The sequence below is a fragment of the Pipistrellus kuhlii genome, unplaced genomic scaffold, assembly GCF_014108245.1.
Source record: "Pipistrellus kuhlii isolate mPipKuh1 unplaced genomic scaffold, mPipKuh1.p scaffold_m20_p_155, whole genome shotgun sequence".
NCBI classification, from domain to species: Eukaryota; Metazoa; Chordata; class Mammalia; order Chiroptera; family Vespertilionidae; genus Pipistrellus; species Pipistrellus kuhlii.
In genome coordinates, this window is record NW_023425466.1 from 92,924 (window position 1) to 118,262 (window position 25,339).

The window sequence follows — 25,339 nt, forward strand, 5'->3', positions numbered from 1 at the left end:
AACAGGAAGGGCTGAGCCCGTTTAGTGCTTGCCTGGGGCAACAAGGCCATGTGGGCATCAGGGACTCAGGTGCAGCTGTATCCAGCAGCCTCGTGGGGGTGGGTAGAGGCCAGCCCCGTGAAGCAGAGACGTCAGGCTGAGCCGACTGAGTCAGGTCCCTGATGCCAGCCACTCATCTGCCTCATCCCGGAGAGGGAGACTCGTTCGGGGCAAGGCTGGCCCCCTGCCTCCAGGCACCAGGTTTGGGGCTTAGAGAATGTGGGACTAGGAAGTTCCCAGAAGCCTTAGAGCCTCAGCATCAATAAAGAAGGTACAGGACAGCCACAAGGAGACTCCTGGGCCGGGGTCTGCCGAGACCGCCCGGGGGCTCCTCGTTCTTCCTCCCAGCTGGCTGCAGCATCCCCTCAGGGCCTGCGGAGACCCGGGGCCGCCTTCCCCTGCTCCTGCCGCTGGAACTCCTCGTGGGCTCCGTCCAGGTCCTCCAGCACCTCCAGCAGGCGGGCCGCTGCTTCTCTCTGCCCGGCCAGCGCGTCGGGGCAGGCCCCTGGGCGGGAGACAAGGGGACCCCGGGGGCTTAGCCAGGGCAGGGCAGGCTGCCAGAACCCACACCCCGTGGCTTTCTCAGGCTCCAGATCTGCCTTGTGCAGTGAGAATCCTTAGAGGTACTAGCACACACACACACACACACACACACAGCCTTGGGCCTGCAGGTGGACACCAGAGTAGGGGGGTGGAGGTCTCAGGGGTTGGGAGATGTCAGAGCCTGAAAAGGAAAGGGACCGCCTTAACTTAACCCTTACCTTCCATGGCCCCGGAGTCCTCCCTGTCTGCCTCTGGACTCGAATCCGCGTTGAAATCCTCCAGGAATTTCATCCTAGAAATGGGTAGGGAGGAAGACGAGGCTGGTCCCTGCCGTAGGGATTCTCCGCTGGTTGCAGGAGACATTCAGGTTCTCACTCATCAGCACCACCCCCATCCTCATCACAGCCCGTGTCTGTAGAGTCCCGGACACTAGCCTCGGCCCTTCGCATGGGTTCACTTATTCGGTTATCACAAAAAAGGACCCGAGGTAGGTGCTTGCTGTTACCTCCGTTTACTGATGATCATGAGACACAGAAAGGGACAGAACAGCATCACAGTAGTCATCATTCATCGAAAGCTACCTACGTGGCCGGCACCTACATAGGGCTGGCTCTATCTTATATTAGCGCATTTGACCCTCAGGACAACCCCATGAGGCAGGTACTATTACTAACCCTAGTTTCCAAAAGTGGAAACTATGACCCAGAGAAGGTAAGCAACTTGCCTGCGGCCACACAGCCAGCGTGTGGCCAGGCAGGGATTTGAACCGGCGCATGCCAGCTTCAGAACCCACTCTGTAATGAGCTGGAACCAATCTCTGTCGCTGGATAACAATGACCAGGTAGGGGAAGGGGCACAGCTAAGGTCTGGGCCAGGTGTTAGAAGATGCTAAGATCCAGGGATTAGGGTCCACCTGCGGGTGCTTCCCCACCCTCACCCTGAGTTTGCCCTACCCCCTGCCCCACCCTCAGTGGATGCGCGTGGGAAGAATGACTAGTTGAGTAAGGGAGGCCTCCGTGGGCAGCTGGCCCAGCTGGTCACGGGGGTGCAGCGGGATGAGGGGCACCCACCTGAGCTGGTCCCGCCCCAGGAGCAGCTGCCGGTACACCATCTGGGTCTCAGCGTCGGGGTCCAGGGGGTCACTCCAGTCTCCCAGGGTGACGGCCGAGTGTGTGTGGCTGCAACCAGCAGCTGAGGGGACACGGCGTCACCCATAACCCCTCTCATCCCCCACCCCCACCCCACAAGCCCCCTCCCCTTCTGCCTCTTATTTCCAGCCCTGTGGCCTCCACCCTCGCCCAGCAGAGCAGTGGCCTCACCTCTCTCCTGCCTCCCCCAGTCAAGGCGCCACCCATGCAGAGCCCTTTTAACCCTTCTGCCCCTCCGCCTCTGGTCCAGGCCTCTGCTCCCGTTAGCTCGCCGGCGACATCCTCCCTTACCCCCTCCCTGAACCCAGCTTCCCTGCTCCACGCCTGCTCTCCTCCGGTCACAGCTAAGCGGCGCCTCCTCCAGGAAGCCCTCCTTGATTTCCCCCTACCCATTCTTGGGAGCCCCAGAAGCCTCATCCTGGCACTTCTTAGGAAGCTGTATCACAAGCGTCTGGTTATTCGCTTGTCTTCCTCGAGAGCAGGCCCGGTGGCCTGTGTGTGGACCGCTAGATGCCTGAGTGCGTAGCGGGTGCTTGACAGGAACACATCCTGCATTTAATCCTCACAAAACGAGGAGGCAGGCCCTGTTACAACCGCCTTCCACCCTTCAGGAGCCCGAGGGGCACAGAGAGGTTCGTTAACTTGCTCCTCCGTGTGGCTCGGGAGCCCCGATGGCCGATTGGCAGGTGGGGCGTGCGCGTGGTGCAGGCTCACCGGAGAGCTCCGCCTGCAGGCAGCAGGTCCAGCGTGCGCCGCGGAAGGCCCCGGGGTGGCAGGTGGCCAGCTTGTCCGGGTTGGGGGCGCTGGCCTTGCGCAGGGCCGACAGCCACTGGTTGAGGTCGTTCACGTTCTGCAGGGCGCAGTGGTCCGGGGTGAGATGGGACTCGGGGGACACCCTGCTCACCCCACCCCCCACCCCCCACCCCCAGCCGGGGGGCGGCGCCTCACTCTGCACTGGAGGTAGGTGGTGTGCAGCGTCCCTGTGCCGTCCTGGGTCACCACCTGCATGACGTGCGGCAGCTGGAAGGCGCCCTCGTCCACGCGCTCCACGGCGCGGATGTGCGGCACAGGGATGGAGGAGCGCACCTGGGAGACGGGGATGTGGCGGGTGGGCTGGGAGCTGGGGGGGCGGGGGGACAGCTTTCCTCTGGGGGCGTGCACCACGGGGTGTCCCCACTCCGCTGTCCCATGAGCCCCTGCGCTCTAATTCACTGACAGCTTCCCTGGGCCTCCGTGTCCACCATCCCCACCGCCATCCTCCTCCTCCTCCTCACCCTGACATGCGTAGCCCTTGGGATGTGGTTGTAAACACTTGGCATTTACCAACGTGTGCGGGCATCCCAACACATCCCCACGGCCGGGTCCTTTACTCCCCCCCCCCCCCCCGTGTGCAGATGAGGAAACTGAGGCGCAGGAGGTCCTTCGCCCGGTGGGGCCAGACCTGGGTGCACCCAGGGGGTGGAACTCCAGCATCTACGCTCTACGGACCGTGTGGACACACCCAGGTGGCCCCTCGCCGCCGCCGCCGCCGCCGTGAGCTGCTGTTTGTGTTGTGGGCACAGAAGGGGGCGGGCCCAGTGTGCGAGTCTGTCTGTGCGGGACCTGAATGGCCGCCCCGTGAGGGCGGGGGTTCTGTCTCGTTTGCCGCTGCGTGCCCTGCCCGTGCCTGGCCGACCGCCCCCTGCACAGTGGGAACTCGATGAACGTGTAACAACGAATGGGTACGAGTGAGCGGGTGCCCGGCTGTGTGCGCCCAGCAGCCGGGCACGGGCCTCTCCGTGAGCAGATCCGATGGGACGGGGGTCTCCGCGGTCCGTGGGCAGAGACCTGGCTGGGAACAGCTGAGGGCGCTTAAGCATCGGCATGTGTGTGTGTGTCCACGTCGGGGAGGGGACGTCTGGGGGGTGGGGGGTGCATTCTGGAGAGTGTTTGCTGGGAAGGGTGTGTCGGTGCACGCCTGTCCCCGGCCTGGGCCCTCACACCTGGGCCCACGGGTGTGAGCAGAGCCTGGCCTGGGAATCTGAACTGGCCAGGTTGCTATGGGGCGGCCTTGGGCAGGTCTTTGGGTGCACAGGCCGCCCTGTGAGGGGCCTCGCGGGGAGCACTCCGTGGTGGGCTGCAGGCCCACCTGACACTCGGGACTCTTGGCGTAGGACAGGGTCTCCCCGCTGAGCCAGAAGTAGCGCTTCTTGAAGGCGAAGCGTGTGGCCAGGCCGCCGGGCTCCTCCTTGCGCTTCAGCAGGTAGCCTTCCCGGACGGTCACGGAGGGCGGGACCAGGGCCCTGGCTGGGCCCTCAGCCTCTGGGAAGAGGGGAGGGGGCCGGTGAGCCTTCCCATCCAGGCTCCGCGCGGCCAGGGCCTCGGGGATGAGCATGATTCTCGGTTCCCGCAGAGGCAGGTGTTCGCTCCCTCCACACAGGACCCGGTGTCACTGATGGCTGGGCCTTGGCTCCTCTCTACCTGTGGGACCTGCCGGCAGGGTCGCAGGCAGCCAGCAGGGGGAGCCATGCTGTACGGAGTCAGTGCAGGGAGAGTCTGAGATCCCGCCACTCCCGGAGTCCAGCCCAGGCTCCTCCCCAGCACCACAGGGACTGGCCACACCCGGGCTCCACATTTCAACAGGTTGCTCCTACTATGAGGCTTAGACCCAACTCTCGCGTGACCTGGGCTCCACACTGTGACATGGACTCAACCCCAACGCTGCTTAAAACTGCCCTGCGGCTCCATGTCACTCCAAGTCAAAGCCAAAGTCCTTCCCGCTGCCTACAAAGCCCCCACAACCTGGCCTCTCACCCCTCCTTCCCTCCCCTCGCCCCCACCCCGCCCCATTCACTCTCCTCCACTGGCCTCCTCATTGCTACTCTCCGCCCCCACCTCAGGGCCTTTGCACATGCTCTTCCCCAGGGCCCTCGTGGCTTGCTCTCCGTCCTCTTTCAGGGTTTCGCTTTTGCTCTAGCGAGACTCCTTCTGGCCACCCCCCCCCCCAATATTCCCTCCCCTCCTTTACGGTCCCTCCTTGGCCCTTGTCGCTGCCTAACACACCACGATGTGCCGAGTCATCTTATTTACAGCCCGTTGTCTCCACTGGAATAAAACTCCCACGGAAGCCGGACTTTCTTGCTCACTGCTGTTTCCCCAGCTTGTGGAACAGTGGCCTATCACATAGTAGGCACTTCATAGGTATTTGTCGATGGCGTGAACACTACGCCAACAACCCCCACCTACATCTCCACGTCGGCTGGAATGGCACAGTGGGCGCAGAGGAAATGTTAGTGGACGGACTAGCTGATGCTCAGGTCCCACAGGCTCCGGGCTGGGGTGGGAGAGGGATAGAGGGAGGGGAGGACCCAAGGGTCTAGGGGAGTGAGTGACAAGCCAGACGTGGCAGGGCCACCGGAACTCACCCTCCTCCCCATCCACGTCCACCAGCTGGTCCAGGAAGTCCCTCACGCGTAAGATGCTCTGCAGCAGGAAGGGGTGCAGGGGGGCCATCCACAGCTCCTTGCCCTGGCCCAGCTGCTGGCCCAGGTTTCCGATGCTCTGCACAGCCTGGAGCAAAGAAGCCGGGGGTCCCAGGGCCAAGGTCGCTGCAGGGGCAGAGTCCTCTCTGGACCCAGAACAGAGCCCCCGAGTCCTGGCTCCCACGTCAGTATTCAAAGAAGAGAGCTCACAGCAGCACCTGCTCTGGGCAATATCTGTCCCTCCGTGTGGGCAGACATGCACCCCCAGGGCCCTGATTATTCTGTTCCCTCCTGAGCTCACACCCGGGGCTGCCTGGTCCTATCATGCATATCTGGAGCCCATCAGAACCTCAAAATGTGGCCACTTGGCCAGGGAAGGCCTAATTCATACTAAGGTGTAAAGGACTACTAGCCGGCTTCCCACTCTCCTCCTGGAAGCCTAGGTCTTTGTTTCCAAAGAGGAAATCAGAGAGTGTAATGGATTGCCTCCCCCCCCCCCCCATGAGAGCTAATGGTGGCGTGTCAGACGGGTATTTGGGTCACATTGGGTCTCCTGCAGGCCTGGCCTCCCCGCTCTGTCCCCGCCATGCTTCCCCTCACTCAGCACCCCCAGGACGGCCTCCTGTGCCCGCACCTTGGCAAGCAGCAGCAGTGAGCGGCCAGTCTGGGGGTCCGCGTGCTGGTCCCGGAGGTCAAACAGCTTCGGGGTGAGGATGGCAGGTGCAAAGAATCGCAGGAAGAGAAAGCCGCTTATGGCCAGGTACTTGACGTCCTGCCGAGAAACAAAGCAGGTGAGAGCCCAGCACCCCCACCCCAAACCCCTCCCCTCCCCTGTGGAAACCCGGGACGTGAAGCGGGAGCTGGGTCAGAAGGCCATCCTGGTCCGCCCAGGAGGCTTCTCCTTTGGGGCCTCGGTGTGTTCCCTCTGGAGAATGACGCAATAATACCAATTCTGCACGAGCAGACGCAGCCAACCATCCCGAGTCCGCTGAGGTCGCTGTCCCATGAAGGGAGCGTCGTCATTATTCCCATTTTACAGCCGAGGAAGCAGAAGCTCAGAGAGGCCAACTGGCTTGCCCAGGGTCACACAGCTGATGAGCAAAGGAGGCAGGACCCAATCCCAGATCTATGATTTATGACGGTGAACAGCAACAGGCCAGACCCTTCTCCATCCATGTGTTTGTCTACCACGCACCCAGCTGGCGTTTCACCCCCGTGTTACGGAGGAGGCCACGGAAGCCCAGAGAGGGACAGCTGCTTGCCCGAGGCCTCACAGCAGGAAGTGGCAGAACCACGCCTGGGCCCAGGCGGGATCTGAACTCCCATCTCTCCACCACACTCTCTTCTTGTATTCCACACTAGCTACTGCGGGGCGCTCCCTTAGTCAGTTAACTATCGCATGTAATCCTCAAACATCCCACAGGGTGGGAACCGTTCTCTCCTTTTTCTTTCTTTCTTTTTTTTTTTTTTAAATATGTTTTATTGATTTTTTACAGAGAGGAAAGGAGAGGGATAGAGAGTTAGAAACATCGATGAGAGAGAATCATTGATCAGCTGCCTCTTGCATACCCCCTACTGGGGTTGTGCCCGCAACCAAGGTACATGCCCTTGACTGGAATCGAACCTGGGACCTTTCAGTCTGCAGGCCGAGGCTCTATCCACTGAGCAAAACCGGTTTCGGCTCTCCTTTTTCTAGAGGAGGAAACTGAGGCTATCTTGTGGGCAACCACAGCCCAGCCTCTGCCCTGTACAAACTGTAAAGCCTGGCCTGTCCATGCAAACCCCGGGCCTGCCCCCCAGCCCCCTGCCCCCCCCCCAGGTGAGGCTGGTTCCCCCAGCACAGCAGAGGGTGTGTCTCCATCCTGGGTGCGTCTGGCTCCCCCCAAGCCACTCCCCACTCGCCTCTCCTCCTTGGCCCGAGAGGGTTCCGGAGCGTATTTAGGGGCCGTGTTCACACAGGCGACAAGGCCCTCTCTGGTGGGTCCAACTCCCTGGCCACAGGGAGCCCTGCCAGGGGCTGGGGACCTGGAGCTGCCCCTCCCTCCCTCCTCTGGAACCCTGCACTGCCCCCGAGGGTAATTTTAGCCTTCAGCATCAGCACGTGACTTCCTCCTTTTTGAGAAGGAGGAACAGGTGTCAGGGAGGCAGAGCGAGGGGCTCCCCTGACCCCATCCAGACCTGCGGGCCTGAAAAAGTCCCCTGCTCCCCGCCCACCACGGCCTTTCCCACTGTGAGGTGAGAACTGGGGACGCTGGGGTGTCACTGATCTTGGCTCCACCCACCCTCAAGGGCCAGACTTTCTGGGGAGCCCGCCTCCCTGCTTCCCTCCCTTCCTCCCTCCCGCCTCCCTGCCTGTGTCCCACTGAGCACCTCTGCCAAGAGCCGGGCCAAGCAGGGCGGAAAGCAAGCAGCGTCCCAGTCTGGAGGCCACTCCTCAGCTGGGACAGAGCGAGAGGACGGAGGTGCCCCAGCCCAGCCGGGAGGCTGGAGGCAGAGGCCCTTTCCCCCTCTGGGCCTCAATTTCCCCACCCGTAAACAGGAAGTGGGGAGCAACGTGGCGTGGCACAAGTCAAGAGCTCTGAGCCCGGGCTCCAGGGATGGGCCGCAGAGCGCTTTAGCGCGGCAGCCGGTTTCTGCCCGCCTGCCTCTGCCCCTGCCCTGCCTCTCCACGTGACCCTGCACACGCTGCTGCCCGCCCAGCCTCAGCCTCCCCGCCTGCCCAACGGGAGCACCCGCCCGCCCGCCCGGCCCACCTTGTGCTCGTCCCGCGGGAAGCGCTCCTCCACGCGTCGGTACAGCTGCTTGAAGGCGAGGCGCATGGCGGGCGGGCAGCGCCCCACGGAGCCCACGATGGCGTCCACGATGGGCCCCAGGTAGCCCATCAGCAGCCCCAGGCTGGCCTCCCGCACATGCTCCTCCGAGGCCGAACCCTTGAAGGAGAGCCTCCTGGGGGGCAAACGGGGGGATGGCCTCAGAGCCCAGCCGCTGGCCACCCTCCACCGGCCCCCGCTGGGCTCAGACAGCGCTCCCCTTCCCACCCTCCCCTCTCCGCAGCCTCCCCTCCTCCCATTCCCACAGCTCCGTGCTGCTGCTTACACATTCTTGTCTGGAGCCTTTGTGCATGCTGTTCCCTCTGCCTGGGACACCCTTGTCCCCACAATCCGCTTAGAGGTCACCTCCTCCAGGAGGCCACCCCCTTCCTCCCCCATCGCACACCCTCCCAGACCCTGAAAATGCATCTCAGCCTGGACACGCCAGGCGCCTGCTGCCACCCCAGGGCCTTTGCACTTGCGGTGCCCCTGCCTGCACGTGACTTTCTCCCTCCCCTCCTTCACGTGTTTGCTTCAATGCCCCCTTCTCTGGGGGGCTGTCCTGGCAGCCACCCCGACAGAACCCCGCAAGCCCCTCCCCTGCTCCCGGCACTTCCCTCCACCCTCCTCCCCGGCTTCCTTTTCCTCCACACTGATCATCGGCAGGAAGCTTCTTCTTCAGTTTGTGATCTGTCTCCCCCCCTGAAGAGGGGTCTGGGTCCATGTGTCCTCTGCTGTGAGCTGTGTTCAGACCAGGCCCGCACACAGTAGGTGCTCAGCGATGGTTTTGTGGAGCGGACGAGGGAGCAGCAGTTTTCCATCTGCAGTGACGTTGCTCCTTCCTTTCCTATTCCCCTCCAGGGGAAGGGTCTGTGTCATCCCTTCTCAGACTGTGGCCTCCGCAGAAGCCAGGCGGAGGGTTCCCTGCCCCTCCCCCCCCCCCCCCTGCGTCCTGGCCCTAGGGAGCGAATGCCTCAGACACGGTAGCATCTAATCCTCATGGCAACCGGATGGACGAAGCAGCCCATTTAACAGATGAGGAAACTGAGGCTCAGAGAGGTCTCCTTGCAAACTGGGCAGAGTCGAGATTAGAACTCAGGACTGCCCCTTCAGGCTTGGCTACTACCAGGTGCTGGATGCCCCTGCTGCATCCTCACCAGGTATGCCTGGAAACGTCTCTGCCTTGGGGTTTCATGGACCGACCCTGCCCTTGTGCTCAGGGCCTGGGTTCGAATCCCTGCTGTGCAACTTCCTTCCCACGGTGCAGCCCCGGGCAGGCGGCCTCCCCTCTGCGGGCAGCACTTGCTGGGCAGGGCCCAGAATAAAGGGTAAGGCTCTCTCCCGTCCTCACCATCGTCCCCGATGGGCTGCACAGCCACCAGCCTCACGGCCCGGCGGGAGCACACCGCCCATCCTGGCAGGAGCAGGGAAGGGTCCCGGAGAGAGAAGAGGAGCCCACGGAGGCGTGGACTGACCCAGCCACTGCCCAGCATCCTCCAATCGCACCCAGTGCTCCGGGCCCGCCCTGCACGCAGGCCACGCAGGGCCCCGCCTCTGCACGCAGGCCACGCAGGGCCCCGCCTCTGCACGCAGGGCCGGCAAGGCTAGAAATCAGAGCCCCGTGTGCTCGGGGAGCAGCAGTGACCGCGGGGCTGTGTGTGCATAACTCAGCTCATCCTCACAGCCACGCAAGGCGGGGGGGCTTGCACGCCGGTGGTGGCAGAGCGGGGGTTTGAACCCAGGGAACTCAGATTTCCAGTCCTGCCCGGAGCCACTACACCAGGCGGCGTGAGGACGGAGGTGCCACAGGGGAGACTTTGAGGTGGGAGGCAGAGCTGGGAATGGGGGATGCGGTGAGGGGGGCAAGGGAGGCGGGGAGGGGTTAGTAAGGAGCACAGGCCCGGCCTGACAAGGCTCGGGGACAAGGGGGCTGTCGGGGGCCAGGGTCCCCCCACCCCCCTGCCCTCAGCTCTGCTCACTTGGTGCGGCCCAGGTCCATCTTGCTCGGGTCCAGCTCGATGTACTTCTTCTCCTCGAAGACGCGGCTGATCACCGGCTTCAGCACCTCATGCAGGTAGGGCATGCCCACGAGCTGGGGGCGGGGGGCACCACACGGGGTGGGGCTGAGGGTGAGGCTGGGGCAGGCCCCTGAGCTGGGGATAGGGGCCACCATGCAGGGAGAGGCTCAGAGCAAGGCCAAGGCATGCCCAAGGGCTGGGTGGGGGCATGACCGGGCTGCCACTCGGGGTGAGAGGCCAGGCACCTGCCGCCAGCTCCCCAGCTCAGCTGCCCACTGCCCCCTGCAGCCAGCCAAGTTCGGGGTAAACCCTGGAGGGAGGGGTGCCCCTGGGGAAGCTGCTGGGCCCCGCGGGCCTCCGTCCACTCACCTTCATGAACTGCTCCATGGACTTGGACGCCAGGGAGTTGGAGCGGAAGAGGGTGTTGGGGTCAGCTGGGAGGGCAGAAGGAGGTGTTTTCTGGGATGGGGGGGAGGAATGATCCGCCTCACCGCCCCCCCACCAACCCACCCAAGGCGGAGGTCAGGGTGCTTCCAGCCTCGGATTGAGGAGACCCACAACACCAGCTCCGTCCACAGCACGGAGTTCACAGCCCAGGGTGGTTAAGCAATCTGCCTGCGGCCACACAGCTCAAGAGTAACGAAACCACACATGTGCGTGCACGTGCACACACACAAACACACACGCACGCGCGCACACACACTCACATGCACACACAGGAGCCCTGTCCTCTGCTGGAGCACCCCTCTCCGTCCCCCAGAGACCCTCAGACTCATCCCTGGGGGAGTGCTGTCCGGGGATCTGTGGGCCACTCACTGGTCCGCGCCAACTCCCGCCGGGTGAGATAGTCCAGAAAGGGCCCGGCCAGGCCCTGGCCGAGAAAGAGCTTCGCCAGCTTGGTGGCCAGGTCCTGGCGGCAGTCCCCCGAGGTCAGCTCCTCCAGCACCGCCAGGGGGCTGGACACGTCCTCCTGGAGGGACAGGCGGCAGGCGAGCTGGCCGGGGCCCCGCACTCCGGAGCAGCTCAGGCAGGTTTCCCTGAGGCAGGGCTGCCAGGGTCCAGGTCCTCCCCCAGATCCTCCCCCAGGTCCTCCCCAGCCCCTCCCCCAGGTCTTCCCCCAGATCCTCCCCCAGATCCTCCCCAGGTCCTCCACCAGCCCCTCCCCCAGATATTCCCCAGCCCCTCCCCCAGGTCCTCCCCCAGGTCCTCCCCCAGTCCATCCCCCAGGTCCTCCCTAAGCCACTCCTCCAGGTCCTCCCCAGACCCTCCCCTAGATCCTCCCCAGCCCCTCTCCCAGGTCCTCCCCATCCCCTCCCCCAAGTCCTCCCTGGTCCTCTCCCAGATCCTCCCCCAGGTCTCCCCCCAGATCCTCCCCCAGATCCTCCCCAGGACCTCCCTCAGTCCCTCCCCCAGGTCATCCTCCAGATCCTCCCCCAGATCCTCCCCCAGGTCCTCCTCCAGATCCTCCCCCAGGTCCTCCCCCAGCCCCTCCCCAGTCCCCCAGTGCGTGCTGGTCTGACCGCCCACCTCTGCCGGCTGCAGCACGGACTCCATGAGCAGCTCCAGGAGTGGCCGGTAGCACCGGGAGGGCAGCACCCGGTCCTCCAGGAGGCGCACCTTCAGCCGCAGAGCACCCAGGCTCCCCCTGGCCGGTCAGAGCACACGTATGTACGGAGGGAAGCACGGATGGGCCGGCGCAGTGATGGGCAGGTGGGAACACAGGTAAGGAGCATGGGTGTTTGCAAAGCAAGGTGCATGTGGGTAGCTGTGAAGAGGCGTGGCCATGTCTGAAGGGGTGTGACAATGCCGACAGGGTCTCAACGGGCCCGGACAAGCACAGACGGTGTGAACAGTGTGGCTAGTGTAAACACGTTCACACAGGAATGGACAGTGTGAACAGTGAGCAGGCGTGGAAGAACCCAGGGTTCACATCACGTATCCACAGGTGTGAACTGACATGTTCGCAGGTGGGTGAAAGGTGAGCGCGTTTGGGCACGTGTAAACACAGCTGGGAGGCATCCGCAGGCCATGTGTCGAATGAATGAACAGCGCGCGGTGGTGATGGTTTGTTGGCTGACGGGGGCGCCCATGAGGACCCGCCATGCGCTGAAGGTGGTACCCAGAGTGGTTCCGATGCTTACCCAGAATCCTCCTCCGCTCTGGGAAAGGGCAGGAGACGGAACCAGCCGTTGGGGGGGTTCTGCTGCAGGACCTTGGGGGGGAACTCCACCTGTGCGGGGACACAGAGCTTCGGGGAGCCCCGCCCAGCCCCGCCCCCGGAGAAGCACTTGGACTGCCCGCCCACGGTGGGGTGGCATAGCCTGCCAGGGGCCACATCTTCCTCCCCCTCTGTATCCCATCATCACAACAGCAGTGACACTCCCTCCCTGAGTTCTAAATGAGGGGCCCTGCCAGGCACTGAGGCCTCCAGGGACGTTTATTTGAGGGAACTGGGGCTCAGAGAGGTGGAGTGACTTGCCCAAGGTCACATAGCGGCTGGAGACCGCATGTCAGATTGGGTGTGTTTTCAGCTCTGTTCGGGGACACCATTGCGTCTATCACAAAGCTTAAATGCCCCCGAGTCCCACCCCCTCTTTTAAATAACTTTATAGAGATATAATTGTGCCCCAAAGAATTCACCTATTTCAGTGTATCACTCAGTGGCCTTTCGTAAAGTCAGACTTGTGCTAACATCACTACGAACTTCAGAACATTTCCTATGAGCCCCCCAAAAACCCTGTACCCATTAGCAGTCACTCCCCAGCCCCTGACAGCCACTGGTCTATTTTGTCTTAAATATTTCCTATCAGTGAAATCACATCACGTGTGGGGTTTTTTGAGACTGGCTTTTTTCACTTAGCGTGTTTTGAAGATTCACCCATGTTGTAGCATCTGTCCATACTTTGTTCCTTTTTTAAAACATTTTTTAAATTGATTTCAGAAAAGAGGGGAGAGGGATTGAGAGAGAGAACTATCATTGATGAGCCGAGACCGGTTTGGTTCAATGGATAGAGCGTCGGCTTGGGGACTGAAGGGTCCCGGGTTCGATACCTTGGTTGCAGGCATATCCCCAGTAGGGGGTGTGCAAGAGGCAGCTGATCGATGACTCTCTCTCATCGATGTTTCTAACTCTATCTCTCTCCCTTTCTGTACAAAATCAATAAAATATATGTTAAAAAAAAAAAAACTATCATTGATGAGAATCATCGATGGGATGCCTCCTGCACGCCCCCTACTGGGGATGGTGCTCTGACCAGGAATTGAACCATGACCTCCTGCTTCATAAGTCAAAGCTGAACCACTGGGCCACACCAGCCGGGCGGTACTTTGGTCCTTTATGTGACTGAATGCTATTCTATTGTAGGCACCTTTGTTTATGCATTCGGCTGCTGATAGATAGTTGGGTTGCTTCCACTTTGGCTGTGATGAACAATGCTGCTGTGAACATTCAGGTACAAGCTTTTGTGTGGACATGTGTGTATTTGCATTTCTTGGGGACAGACCTAGGAGTGGAATAGTTGGGTCACATGGTAACTCATTCTAGGCACTGCCAGCATTGCATGACCAAGCCTCCCTCTTATCTGCTCTAATCTTGGCTCCTTTTAAAAACGAGCGGCCCTGCTACACCTGCACTGCTATCCAGAGGAAGGAACAAGCCACCCATTGTACAGATGGGAAAACTGAGGTTCCTAGAGAAAAACCTTGACCAACCCCAGTGCTTCCAGGAAGAAGAGGTAAAGACTTAGATTCTGAAGTAAGAGAGGCCTGCACTCAGACCCCAGCTCTGCTGTTTCTTAGTCATGTGACCGAGGGAAAGCCATCAGCCTCCCTCGGTTTCCCCACCCCGGCCTTGTAGGGTGGCCTTGAGGGTCCGTGAGGTTATGCTGGAGAAGCACTCAGCACGGGGCCAGCGCATGGCCATGCCAGGTGCCCTCATTGTAGGACTAGGATATGGGCGCACCCGTGACCTTGGCAGCTTCCTGCACCTTTGAGAGCCTCAGTCTCCCCAAATGTACAAGGGGCAATAGGACTCCATTTCCCTGGACCTGGGGAGGCAGCCTTCACGTCTACCCTCTGAGCCCCAGGGTACCAGCCCACCTGCCCTTCCTTCCCCCTGGGAGGCAGGGGGAGCCCTGGAGGAGGGTGCTGGAGGGGGCGGGGCGCTCACCATGCCCAGGAAGTCGTTCTTGCCCACCATGTCCCAGTCCCAGAGCTCCACCCGCAGTGGGGAGGGGCCGCCCGGCATCTCCCGCAGCTCCAGCACCTCGTCCCAGTGCGGGAAGCGCGTCTTCTTGATGGTCTGGGGGAGGCGGAGAAGGGGGGTGAAGAGAGCGCTGAGTGGGACCCCACCCTCTGACGCCCCCCCTCTCCCAACCCCCCTCTGCCACTCACCGAAGTCTCCAGGCTCTGGCTGCCCCAAAACACGCGTGCGAAGGGGTCTGATGTGCCGGAGATGTCTCGGGGGGCCAGGTCCCTGGGGGCAGAGGAAGATAGGAGTGGGGGCCGCAGGACCCTCAAGGACCAAAGCCCACACTGGACCTTGGAAAACAGAGTCAGGGCAGACCATTCGGGTGCCGCTGGTTTCCGAGGTGATAAACTGCTCCAGGGTAGGGACCCGGCGGGGAGCACCCCTCACCATGCCCATCCTATAACGCTGCCCTATGGGGAGGCACTAGGAATGCCCCTATTTTCCAGATGAGCAAACTGAGGCACAGAGAGCACAGGTCCTTCCTCACGGAGCCCAGCAGACAAAGGTGTCATGGGGCGGGGGGAAAGGAGCCGCTGGATGGGAGACCAGAGGCCAGGACCCAAAGCTTTGTTGTCTGGGCAACACAGGAATGAATAGCCACTCCCCCTCCCTCAGCTTCAGTTTCCTCATCTGGAAAAGACGAATAACAACAGACCGACCGCCGGGGACCAAGAGTATATAAAATGAGATGACACGGGCTCAGCCTAGCAGCTGGCAGCTGGTGAGGGCTCAGATCAGTCACTCATTCAACAAACACCGTGCGCACATCATCCTGGGACCCAAGAAAAGGATGAGACAGAGACTCCTGCCTCTGGTTGTCATGACAACCCAAAAGTCTCATCCCAATGAGCCTCCCCCACTCCTCCTTCCTGAGGTCCCCCAAACCTAGAGACACCACCCCCCAACCAGAGGAGCTTCCTCCTGCTGCTCAGCATCCAAAGCCGCCTTTGGTTTCCTAGGAGCCAGCCCAGTTGCTAAGCAACAGCAATCGGTCCTTTTCCTGTTGCAAGAATCCTGCACAGCCTTGTGGCTGGGGAGGAGGCCCTGGGCAAACAGCAGATAAGGAGCCCCTGTCCCATGCTGAGTCCTGCCTCCTGTCCCCTGCCTCTCCTCTCCCTATTCCCCACCCCACCCTCCGCCCCCAGTACTCCATCCAGACTCCAGGGATCCCCAGCAGGGGACAGAACTCTGGAGGTGGCGGGAGAGACACAGAGAGGGCAAGAAAGGGCTTAAAGTCACACAGCAAACTAGAAATTGAGATGCTCCCCAACCTTGACAAGAACCAGCCTAAAAGGAAAGGTTGGGGAAGTAAGGTATGGGAGGGGGAAAAGGCAGAAAGATAAGATGGGAGATAAGAGGGGAATGGGGGTGGGGTAGTTAAGGAAGCAGAATAATGGGGGGGGCTCAGAGAGGGGCGGATTACAGAGTGATACAGGCAGGAGTGAGGGCTACCCCATGAGCTGGAACCGGCTGTGACTCAGGTCCGACAGATCAGTCCGTGTAACTGACTCAGAGACAGGCATGTGCCCCAGACGGAGCCGGTAAGAAATGCTCCCAAAACACTGGCTGGAAATGGTGAGCGATGGAAGTTCCTTTTCAGCTGGGGCTGCCAGGCTGTTAGGATGGGGTTGCCCCCGCCCGGGGAAGGACTTGGAATGAAGCTAACACACAAGACAGCTCAGGAATCTGTGTGCACGCAGAGTCCCGATGTCTCCCTTCGAGCACCTGGATCCAGCCATGCCTGAAGCCACATGTCATTCATATGAAATAGTCTGCTTACGTCCATGTGAACTGGGTGTCTACTGCTTACAGTCTGACGAACACACCTCCTCCCTCATGTCTGGCCTTTAGTGGCTGGTCCCCGCTCATTCTCAGATCGCCGCCAATACCCCACACCAGTGGTCGGCAAACTGCGGCTCATGAGCCCCAGGCGGCTCTTTGGCCCCTTGAGTTTTTAGCAAAGGCCAGCTTAGGAATACCCTAATCCTATCTAATAAAAGAGTAATATGCAGATTGACCATCACTCCAACACGCAATATGGCTGCCCCCGTGTGGTCAAAGATCCTGCCCCCATGTGGACACAAGATGGCCACCACAAGATGGCCAACAGGGGAGGGCAGTTGGGAGGCACCAGGCCAGCAGAGGAGGGAAGTTGGGGGCAAACAGGCTGGCAGGGGAGCAGTTAGACATCAATCAGGCTGGCATGGGAGTGGTTAGGGGGTGATCAGGCTGGCAGGCAGAAGCGGTTAGGGGCAATCAGGAAGGCAGATAGATGAGCAGTTGGGAGGCAGCAATCCTGAATTGTGAGAGGGATGTCCGACTGCCCTCAAGGGGTCCCAGATTGGAGAGGGTGCTGCCAGCTGGGCTGAGGGACACACACACACCCCTGCCCCCATGCACAAATTTCGTGCACTGGGCCTCTAGTTAATAACAATGTACCTACCTATATAGTTTAAGTTAAAAAAATTTGGCTCTCAAAAAAATTTTTCAATCATTGCACAGTTGACATTTGGCTCTGTTGACTAATGAGTTTGCCGACCACCCCGACCCTACCTGGCCTTGAGCACATGGCAGCGAAGACAGCGCCCCCGCATGTCTTCCAGCATCTGCACAGCCAGGTAGATCTCGCCCTGCACCTCAGCATCCGGGTCCACGGGGCTCAGGTTAATCCAGCTGTCGATTCCTGGAGGGCACAGGCGTTAGCATTTGTTAGGCGCCTACCATGTGCTCGGCGTTGTGCGCGCGATGGTCTTTGATTGTGAATTCGTGTTTGTTTGATCCCGTTCCGTGGGACACGGAGCGTGAGGATGCTTATCCCTGGAGAGGAGCGGTGCTTCTCACTCCGGGTCTCTTTCAGGGTCTCGCTCTAACGGGGAAGTCTTGGGGTCAGCACCGCCTGCCTTCGCCCTGGCTCAGAATTTAACCTGTGGACTGCAGATGCGATCCTGACATTGACTTTCGGGGAGCTTCTTCCTTATTCCCTCGCTGTGGCTCCCCGCTCCCCGTTACGTTTTGCTGACGATCGGGGGGCGGGGGGGGGGGGGCTGGGAGGAGAATGCTGGGCTGTTTTCCTTCTTTACAGCAAGTCCAACAATGTATTAGGAACCGTATATATGTAATTCGGGAGCCCACTGGCACTAACAGGAGGGCCCTTCCGAAGGGGCAGTGCCCGGGCTGCCGGAAATGAAAGTTCCACTTCGCCTCTGTCTCCACTCCAACCCCCAAGTGCGGGACGCGTCAGCTTCCTCTCGCTTGCTCATGGCACCGACTCCAAATGGCTCGCTCAGCCCTCCTCCCGTCCCGCTGTGCTCCAGCATCCACAGAGCAGCACCTTCTGGAAATGTCTCTCATCTCTCTTGTCAGTCTGCCCTCCTCCGACACGGCTCCACTCTCTCTCCGCTGTCTTGCTCAGGGACTATCCATGGCTCCCCAGTACCCTCCCAGAAAAGGCCCAGGCACCGAGGCCATCTCCAATCAACCCCCACACCCTACTCCGCCTGGCCCCGCCCACAGCTGGCCCTAGAGGAGAACCCACGGAGAGGGGCCTTCGCCTCTTTGCTAAAGCACCTCGAAGGCCCAGCTCCTGCCCCTTCCTCCAGGAAGCCTTCCTTGACCACCTGCGCACTCCTCCCCGGCACCGTCATACCAGTAATGTTCCACATCCCGCCGCCCCCACATTCCTCTCTCGTTTAAAGACAGAAACTGAAATTGTTTCCCACAAAGGGCCCTGTGCTCCTCGTGACACTTGCTCTGCCCTTGCAGCGCCCACTCTGAGCACAGCCAACCCTCCTCCCTCTGCCGGCTGAGGGCTGGAGCCCCTCACCCACCTCGGGGGTCCGCGGCGATGGCCTCCCTGCTCAGTGAGATCTTGCCGATGATGTCGTCGTGCCTGTGGAGAGGGGGCAGGGAGGGTCCCGGTCAGGAAAGGGACGGACATCCAGGGTGGGCAGGAAGGCGGGGACTTTGCTCTGGGGTGTCTGCCTCCCCTCGGACGCCCAGGCTCGGGCCCCGGCACACATACCCCACCGTGTCCTCGTCCAGCACGTAGAAGGCCAGGTGGTGGAAGTCCAGGGGCAGGTGCACCGTGTACTCCTCCCCCCAGAAGGGGCTCAGGCTCCGCCAGACGGTTGCTGTCCTGCAAAAGGGGGGGGGGGGCGGGCACAGGGGGCTGCAGGGACTTGGGCCTCACAAGCTGCAGACACCTGGGCACCCAGGTCACATGGGTGGCGCACACACACACACTCACACTGGAGTACACTGAAACAGACACTCATAGACACCACAAGGAAGCCAGAGACACACACTCATATGAAGCCTCAGAAACTTCTAGAAATCTATGCGTTTCTACATACTGACACATGTAGACATGCACAAACAGACATAGTCACACAAACCCACAGACACACTCACGTACGTACACAGCAGATACACATATAGAATCACACAAACATAGTAACCAACACCACCATGATTCCATCTATCCACCCACCCACCCATCCACCCATCCACCCATCCATCCATCCATCCATCCATCCATTCACGGGGTGCCAAGGCTTATGGGTTCTGGGGAATCAGAGGAAGAGACACCAAGGCCCATGCTCCCTCCGAGCCCCCTGAGCCGCCAGGCGCTCTCCTGAGCTCTGTGGCACAGTGCGAGTCCTGTGCTGTGGTTAGTGCCTGGTTGGGTGTGGGAATGGGGGCTGGAGGGGTCCAGAAAGGCTTCCTGCAAGAGCTAGTCAGGCAAAGTGGGAAGAGAGGATGAGGACAAGCATCCCCAAGGGCTGGGACAGCACGTGCAAAGGCCCTGAGGCAGGGGTGAGCGTGGTCCTTTTGAGGAACAGGGCGGTGCTGGTTGGAAAGGGAGGAGGAGTGTGAGGGGCCAGAAGACTGAGTCAGCAGGAGCCAGAGCACTCAGTAAGCAAGGGGGAACCACAGCAGGGTTAGGGACCAAGACAGGCTCAGGCACAGGCACACACATGGAGCGTCTTCACCCTGACACCCCTGCAGACCCACTTCCCTTTACCCAACAGAGAACAAAGAGCCTCCGTGCTCAGTGAGACACACCCACGTGTATGGCTGCGAAACCTGGCTCGTACACCTACCGCTCCCATGCTTCCTTCTGCACACTCTTCCCCCACACACAGACACACACACACACGCACCACGCTCTGCCCCCTAGCCCAGGCACCTCCATCCAATGGACACTTCTCCCTAGCCCTGCCTTTCCCTGCTGGAAGCCCCTCCCCAGCCCCTGAGGTGGGATGCTCCTCCAAGCCCAGAGAGGGGGGGACAGCAGCCTGCTGTGACCCGAAGCATCAGCCTGTGGGCTTGTGGGGAAGGGGGCAGCGTGAGCACAAAGAGAATGAGGGAGGGGGTCAGCTGGCTGGGGTAGGCTGACCTTCCCCCATATGAGCTCCCTGCCCCCAGCTCCCAGTCCATCTGGACCGGAACCACGCCAGCAGCATCCTGAATCCCACTGTCTCCATAGGAACCAAGGCCTCAGCCATCCACCCACCCACACCCCTCAGGCCTGCGGGGGCTGAGAGCTGTCCCTTGGCCGGCCTGCGGGGGTGGGGACCAAGCAAGACCCAGCCCCATGTCCCCCCCCTCTCCCCACCCACACCCAGACTCGCTCACACATCCAACACCCTCACACCCTCGCGTGTGTTCACATGGTGCCTATGGACCCAATTAAGCAGGCAGCGGTGCACACGTGTGCGCAGGGCAGGCTGTGGGCGGGCCACACATGCACACGGACCACACACAGGGACACGGACATCATGGACACACAGGCAGGCCCGCTGGGCGCAGGCGCACACACACACCCTGGTGCCCGCAGCACCCAGCAGGCAGGCCCGGAACCAGCCAGCCCAGCCAAGCGTGAGATGCCCGCCCCCGGGGGAGGCCACCACGGGAGGCACGGGCTGGCGGCCGCTGAGTCAGCCCCAGGAGCCAGCAGGGACATGGTCAAGTCCAGGGGAAGGTGCGGGCCCGCTGGGGCTGGGTGGGGAGGGGAGCTGGCCTGAGCGTCACCCTCCCCAGTCGGTGTCCCTTTTCCTGGCGGGTTCTTGTGTCTGGACTCCCCAGGGCTAGAAGGAGCCCCTCCCCGGCCCCTGCCCTGCTCGCCTCGCCCTCCCACCGGCCTCCACGCCTCACCTGGCCACCACCTCGTCATCCACCTTCACGATGCAGTAGGGGTCACTGCTCCCAGACCTGCGGGAGGAGGAGGGGGAGAGGGCAGTCATGGGCGGGGACCCCAACCCACCTTCCTGTCACAGGAGGGTGCCATGGAGGCCCAGAGAGGGGAGGGGGCCTGTCCAGGGAGGGTCACGCGGCAAGTCCAGCTCCGAGGCCGGGGACCAGCAGGATGTCCTGGCTGCTCAGCCTGCCCATGGCGACCCGCAGAAATAGAACACGGAGGCCCCGAGCGAGGAAGTGCAGAGGCCCTGTCCCAGGAAGGCCGAAGCCAGCGCGTGCGGGGGCGTCACACCTGCTTCCCCACCTGCCGGCTGGGGGGCCTGGCCGGCACCCCCCCTCCCCCCACTGTGTGGCCCTGGCTCCTCCGCCTGAATCAGGAAGAACGTTAACATGCAGAGGGGAAACTAAGGCGCCCGCGGGGCAGGCAGACCAGGCGCCCCCGGAGCCTCGGCCATGAGCTTGGCCTCGCTGGCCTTTCTGGGCAGGGCACACACGCTGCTCAGCTGCCAGCAGAGATGGAGCTCAGCAGCTCTCAGGGCAAACAGGCCGGGGCACCCCCACCTCCAGCCCCCACCAGCCCGCCTGGCCGGCAGGACCCAAGCCCAGGTCCAGAGGGCTCAACGCACGAGCTCTGGGCCAAGGCTGCCTCCAGCCCAAACGGCCCTCCCTCCAGGCCCGGCCCTCACCCTCTCTCTCTCTGCCACCTCCTCTCAGTCCGGCTGGTCCCCGATCCGCACGTGCCTCAGGGGTTCCAAGGAGCAGGGACGTGGGCACCGGGAGCTGGCTCCAACCCGAGGCTTGTCTGCCTGCTGAGCGCCCTCCCTCCCCCCGCGCCTCGGTCTCCTCTCGGGGTTCCTCCCTCGGCCCCCTTTGCTGGGCGCTCCGGTGGTTCACTGCTCCATCTGGTTCCCGCCCTGCCCCTCTCAGCCTGGCCTATGTCTCCCAGTTCCTCTCTAGGCCCTCCCCTCAGATTCCCCTTCCCTGGAGTGCCCTAGGCCTCCATTTCCCCTCCTGGCTCCCGAATGCCCGAGGCTGGGTAACCCCCTCTCTACATCTCGTTTCTCTCTCTCTGGGCTCTCTAACCCTGAGCTTCTTTCAAGCACGCTCCCGTTCCTCAGTTTCCCCGACTGCGGATGTGGGCTGGATTCTCACCAGCAAAGGGCTGGGAGACACGCCCCCTCCCGTGAACCCCGCCTGACCCCCGGGCCCTCATGGGAGCCGAGCTCACATGTCAGCTGCAGGGCGCTGACGCACGAGGGCCTTATCGGGCTCCTATCAGGTAGGGGCCAGGGAGGGAGGGGGCTGCCGCGCTGACCCGCCGTCTCTCCAGAGCCTGCCCTCTCCCACGGCCGCTGCCCCTGCCCAGCGGGAAAGCAGGCCCCTCGGCCCTGGCCTGCCCGGCCTGGGGTGTGCGTGGGAGCGGTCAGGCTCCACGTCCCGGCTGCGTGACCTCAGGCAAGCGAGGTTGCCACGCTGGGCCTCCGTTTCCCCATTTGTAAACCAGAAGTGCTGACAGGAGCATAGGAAACGCCAAGCGTGCAGGACCTGGTCCCTCGTCAGCCCTCGGTGACTTACAGCTACTGCTCTTATTATTTTTGCTGTTGTTGGTCACCCTCACCCGAGGGTGTTTAGAAAGAGTGGAAGGGAGGGAAGGAGGGGGAGAGAGAAACATTGATGTGAGAGGGACACACTGACTGATTTGCTTCCCCACAGGTGCCCGAACTGGGGCCGGCCGGGGGGGGGGGGGGTCGAACCTGCTACCCTGTGCCCTGGACCAGGAGTCAAACCCTCGACCCCTCAGGGCACAGGTCGATGCTCTAACCACTGAACCGCCGGGCCAGGGCACAGCTGCTATTGTCAATGATTGTAGTCGCTCTAAAGTCATCTGCTGAGTCTTCCTCTTACGCCCTGACATCTGGGGAGGATACAGGAAGAATCCAGCCTTTCCCTTAGGAGAGGGGTGAGAGAGCACGCCCTGGCTGAGTCCCCACGGGTGGGGAGATCCCAGCATGCTCTGAGGAGAGCGCCCATGAAGAAGAGAGCCAGCCAACAGCCAGGGAAACTGAGGCAGGGTGGCCAGATCCCCAGCTGGGGCTCAGTGACTCCCTACCCTTGCCCAAGGGCGTGGCCGTGGCCCAGGAACACGGGGAGGAGGGTGGCACGGGAGCCACACGTGACTCAGCTCCCTCCCAGGCGGGCAGATGGCGCTCCCTCGAGGCCCTCGCCAGCCTCCATCAGCCTCCAGCCTCCCTCCTGGCTTTCCTGCCCCAGCACTTCCGGGGTCTCTCTCCCCGAAGGGGGCGGGGGCTCGGGGAGGACATCTCGGAGAGAGGGAGCCGGGGCCTGTCCAGGCGCTGCATTCCCACAGCGAGGCCTCGGCCTCTGTGGGGTGCAGGCGGTGCTGGTTGGGGGTGGCTGGGGAGGATGGAGGCGCTCTAAGCAGCACCCCCCTGGACACGCCAGTGTTGGGTAGGCGGCAGGTGGTGGAAAGGAAGGCGGGGTGATCCTTGCTGGGGGCCCTTCGCTGGGGGAGGCGGGCAGAGCCAAGGCTCAGAACCCAGGTTCCAGTCAGTCCTAGCTGGCCCTCCACCCTCCCGGCTGGACGGGGCTGGGGACCCTGGCCAGGGCTCCCATTGCACAGATGGGAGAACCAGGTTCAAGGTCAAACAGCCCAAGTCCTACCAAGGATCCCAGCCCGACTCCAGGTGCTGACACCCTCAGAACCCTCTCTGGGCTCCAGGCCAAGCAGGAGGGGGACCCCTCCCACCGTCCTGCTGACCAGGCACCTGCTGGCTCAGCCCAGGGAAGCCCAGCCAGGGCCCAGTACGAGGGGGCCCACAGGCTCTCCAGACCCAGCACACCTGGTGGGGAAGGGGTAGCAGAGGGGAGGGGGTGGCTCCTCAAGCCGCTCAGCATGCAGGGAGGGCCCACACTGGCTGGGAGCTACTGGCTGGGGAGCCCGGGGCTCTGGGTCGAAAGCACCCCAGTTTCCCCCAAGGCTGGTGGGTGGGCTGGCCATCTGGTGACACTCTGCAAATCCACACCCCAGATGCACACTGAGGCATGCTGGGCCACCTGCACCCCCTACCTTTTGTTGATAGGAGCCTACCCAAGCCTGCAGGGACACCTCCCCATCCCCTTCCTCCTCCCCCTCGCTTCCCCCTCCGCCCATCCCCATCCCCCTCACCCTCCCACCATTCCTATCCCAGCCCCCTCCCCCTCCCCATCCTCATCCCCGTTCCCCAATCCCAACCCCATCCCCATCCGCGACAGAATCCGCTCCCATCTCCAGCTGACGCCCTGTAAGACCCTTCAGTACATCTCAGGATCAAAGACATCCGTCCACTCTTATGGGGTGGGGAGCCAGGGCGGGCATCTGGGCACGGGGCAGCCATGGGCATGGGACTTCTCCCGCCATGAAGGTGTATCTGCCTCCACACACGGTCTTCGTGTCTCAGACAGGAACCTGTGCCTTGTTCCCCGACCCCCCCCTTCCCCCCGGCACGCGTCATGGGCGCCCCCACCCACCTCACCCCGCGCCCCGGCCGCCCCTCGCGCCGCCGGGAGTACTCACACGTCCTTGGCGGGCAGCGCCCGGCCCTCCACCACGCGGACGTTCAGGGAGCTGATCTTGGCCATGGCGCCCAGCCCCAAACTTTCAGGGCGGGAGGGAGGGCGCCCAGGTTCCTCCGAGGCCGGACCGCGGGGCACGGGGTGGGGGTTTGCGGCGAAGAGAAGAATCTACCTGTCACCACCAGCTGCACGCCTGGCGCCCTGTCCCGGGGTCCCGGCGCCCCCGGTCCAGGACGCGGGTAGCTGCTGGGCGGGAGGCGTTCGGAGGAGGAGGGGGGAGATCGGTGTCCTCGGAGGGGGCGCCCTCCCTCCCCGCTCCCCCACGGAGGATCCACAGGTAGGATTCGCGTGCGGAGCAGGTGGGGCGCGCAGGGAGCGCCGCCGCCGGCTTTTGCCTCGGAGTCTGCAGCTCCTGGTGGGCGGGCAGGGCGGAAGGGGGCGGCCCCGGGCCCTCCCCGCAATCCCGCCTCTCCCCGGCTCCCCACCCCCCCCGCCCGCAGGCCCCCGGGCCCCGCCGCGCGTTCTCCGCTGGCGCCCCAGCCACGCGCACCGGAGCGCACCGGCCGCGCAGACCCGGGCGCACCGGGGCCCGGACCGCCAGGGGGCGTGGCCTTCGGCCGTGATGGGCGTGGCCAGAGGTTCCTGGTGAGTTGGCATCGGGCTCAGAAAACGTGGTGTGTCCCCTGCCTGGCCTCCCTCCTGCACCTTCCCGTCTCCTCGGCCCTCCCCTCCTGCCATCCCGGCGCCGCCTCCTCCCGGTCTATCCACCCCACCACCGCCGCCCCTCCCTCCTGGAGGGGTCATCAGAGAGAGTGGTGGCACGTTCCCTGGGGGGTCCGTTAGATTCCAGGGAGGGGCCTCCGTGTCCCCTGCGATCTCTTCGTTTCCAATGAACCCAGACGGTGCGAGCCGCCGCGCCCACGTCACTGGCCGGCGCTGCGGGGGAGGGCGCGCGGCCGGGGGAGGGGCGCAGCCGCTGCAGCGTGGAGGATAAAGTCGTTTACGATGTTTGAACACCTCCCTGTGCCAGGCACTGCCCTCAGCCTGGCGGGCTTAGCCCATCTTCGTCTTTACAATCGCTCTCTGGGCTGCAGAGGGTTGTCCCGTTACCCTCACTTGGTGGGCAAAGAAACGGAGGTTCAGCTGAAACCGGTTTGGCTCAGTAGATAGAGCGTTGGCCTGACAGGTCCCAGGTTCGATTCCGGTCAAGGGCATGTACCTTGGTTGCGGGCACATCCCCAGTAGGAGGTGTGCAAGAGGCAGCTGATCGATGATTCTCTCGCATCGATGTTTCTAACTA

The 25,339-nt window shown here is 62.4% G+C and overlaps 1 protein-coding gene across 1 annotated transcript; it reads right to left on the minus strand.

The window, feature by feature from the left end:
* On the minus strand, window positions 1–24,577 carry RASAL1 (RAS protein activator like 1). Its single transcript, XM_036439458.2, has 21 exons — window positions 24,041–24,577; window positions 20,425–20,481; window positions 18,290–18,403; window positions 18,096–18,157; window positions 16,822–16,951; window positions 14,412–14,493; window positions 14,188–14,319; window positions 12,161–12,249; window positions 11,547–11,664; window positions 10,836–10,989; window positions 10,389–10,453; window positions 9,981–10,093; window positions 7,945–8,137; window positions 5,826–5,963; window positions 5,135–5,279; window positions 3,859–4,031; window positions 2,679–2,816; window positions 2,445–2,580; window positions 1,653–1,773; window positions 801–874; window positions 1–544 (listed from the first exon to the last, which is right to left on the minus strand). The coding sequence occupies exons 1-21, from the start codon at window positions 24,103–24,105 to the stop codon at window positions 405–407; spliced, it is 2,439 nt and encodes an 812-aa protein (XP_036295351.1). The 5' UTR covers window positions 24,106–24,577; the 3' UTR covers window positions 1–404.
* Between the last annotated feature and the right edge of the window lie 762 nt (window positions 24,578–25,339).

What these genes read in the sequence shown, in the direction of transcription:
- RASAL1 (XM_036439458.2), bottom strand. Translation starts at nt 24,105, where the DNA reads ATGGCCAAGATCAGCTCCCTGAACGTCCGCGTGGTGGAGGGCCGGGCG. An exon ending in CATCGCCGCGGACCCCCGAG is followed by an intron (nt 16,952 to 18,095) that starts GTGGGTGAGGGG and finishes TGTGCCCTCCAG; the next exon opens with GAATCGACAGCTGGATTAAC. An exon ending in TGCCATGTGCTCAAGGCCAG is followed by an intron (nt 14,494 to 16,821) that starts GTAGGGTCGGGG and finishes CTCTGCCCCCAG; the next exon opens with GGACCTGGCCCCCCGAGACA.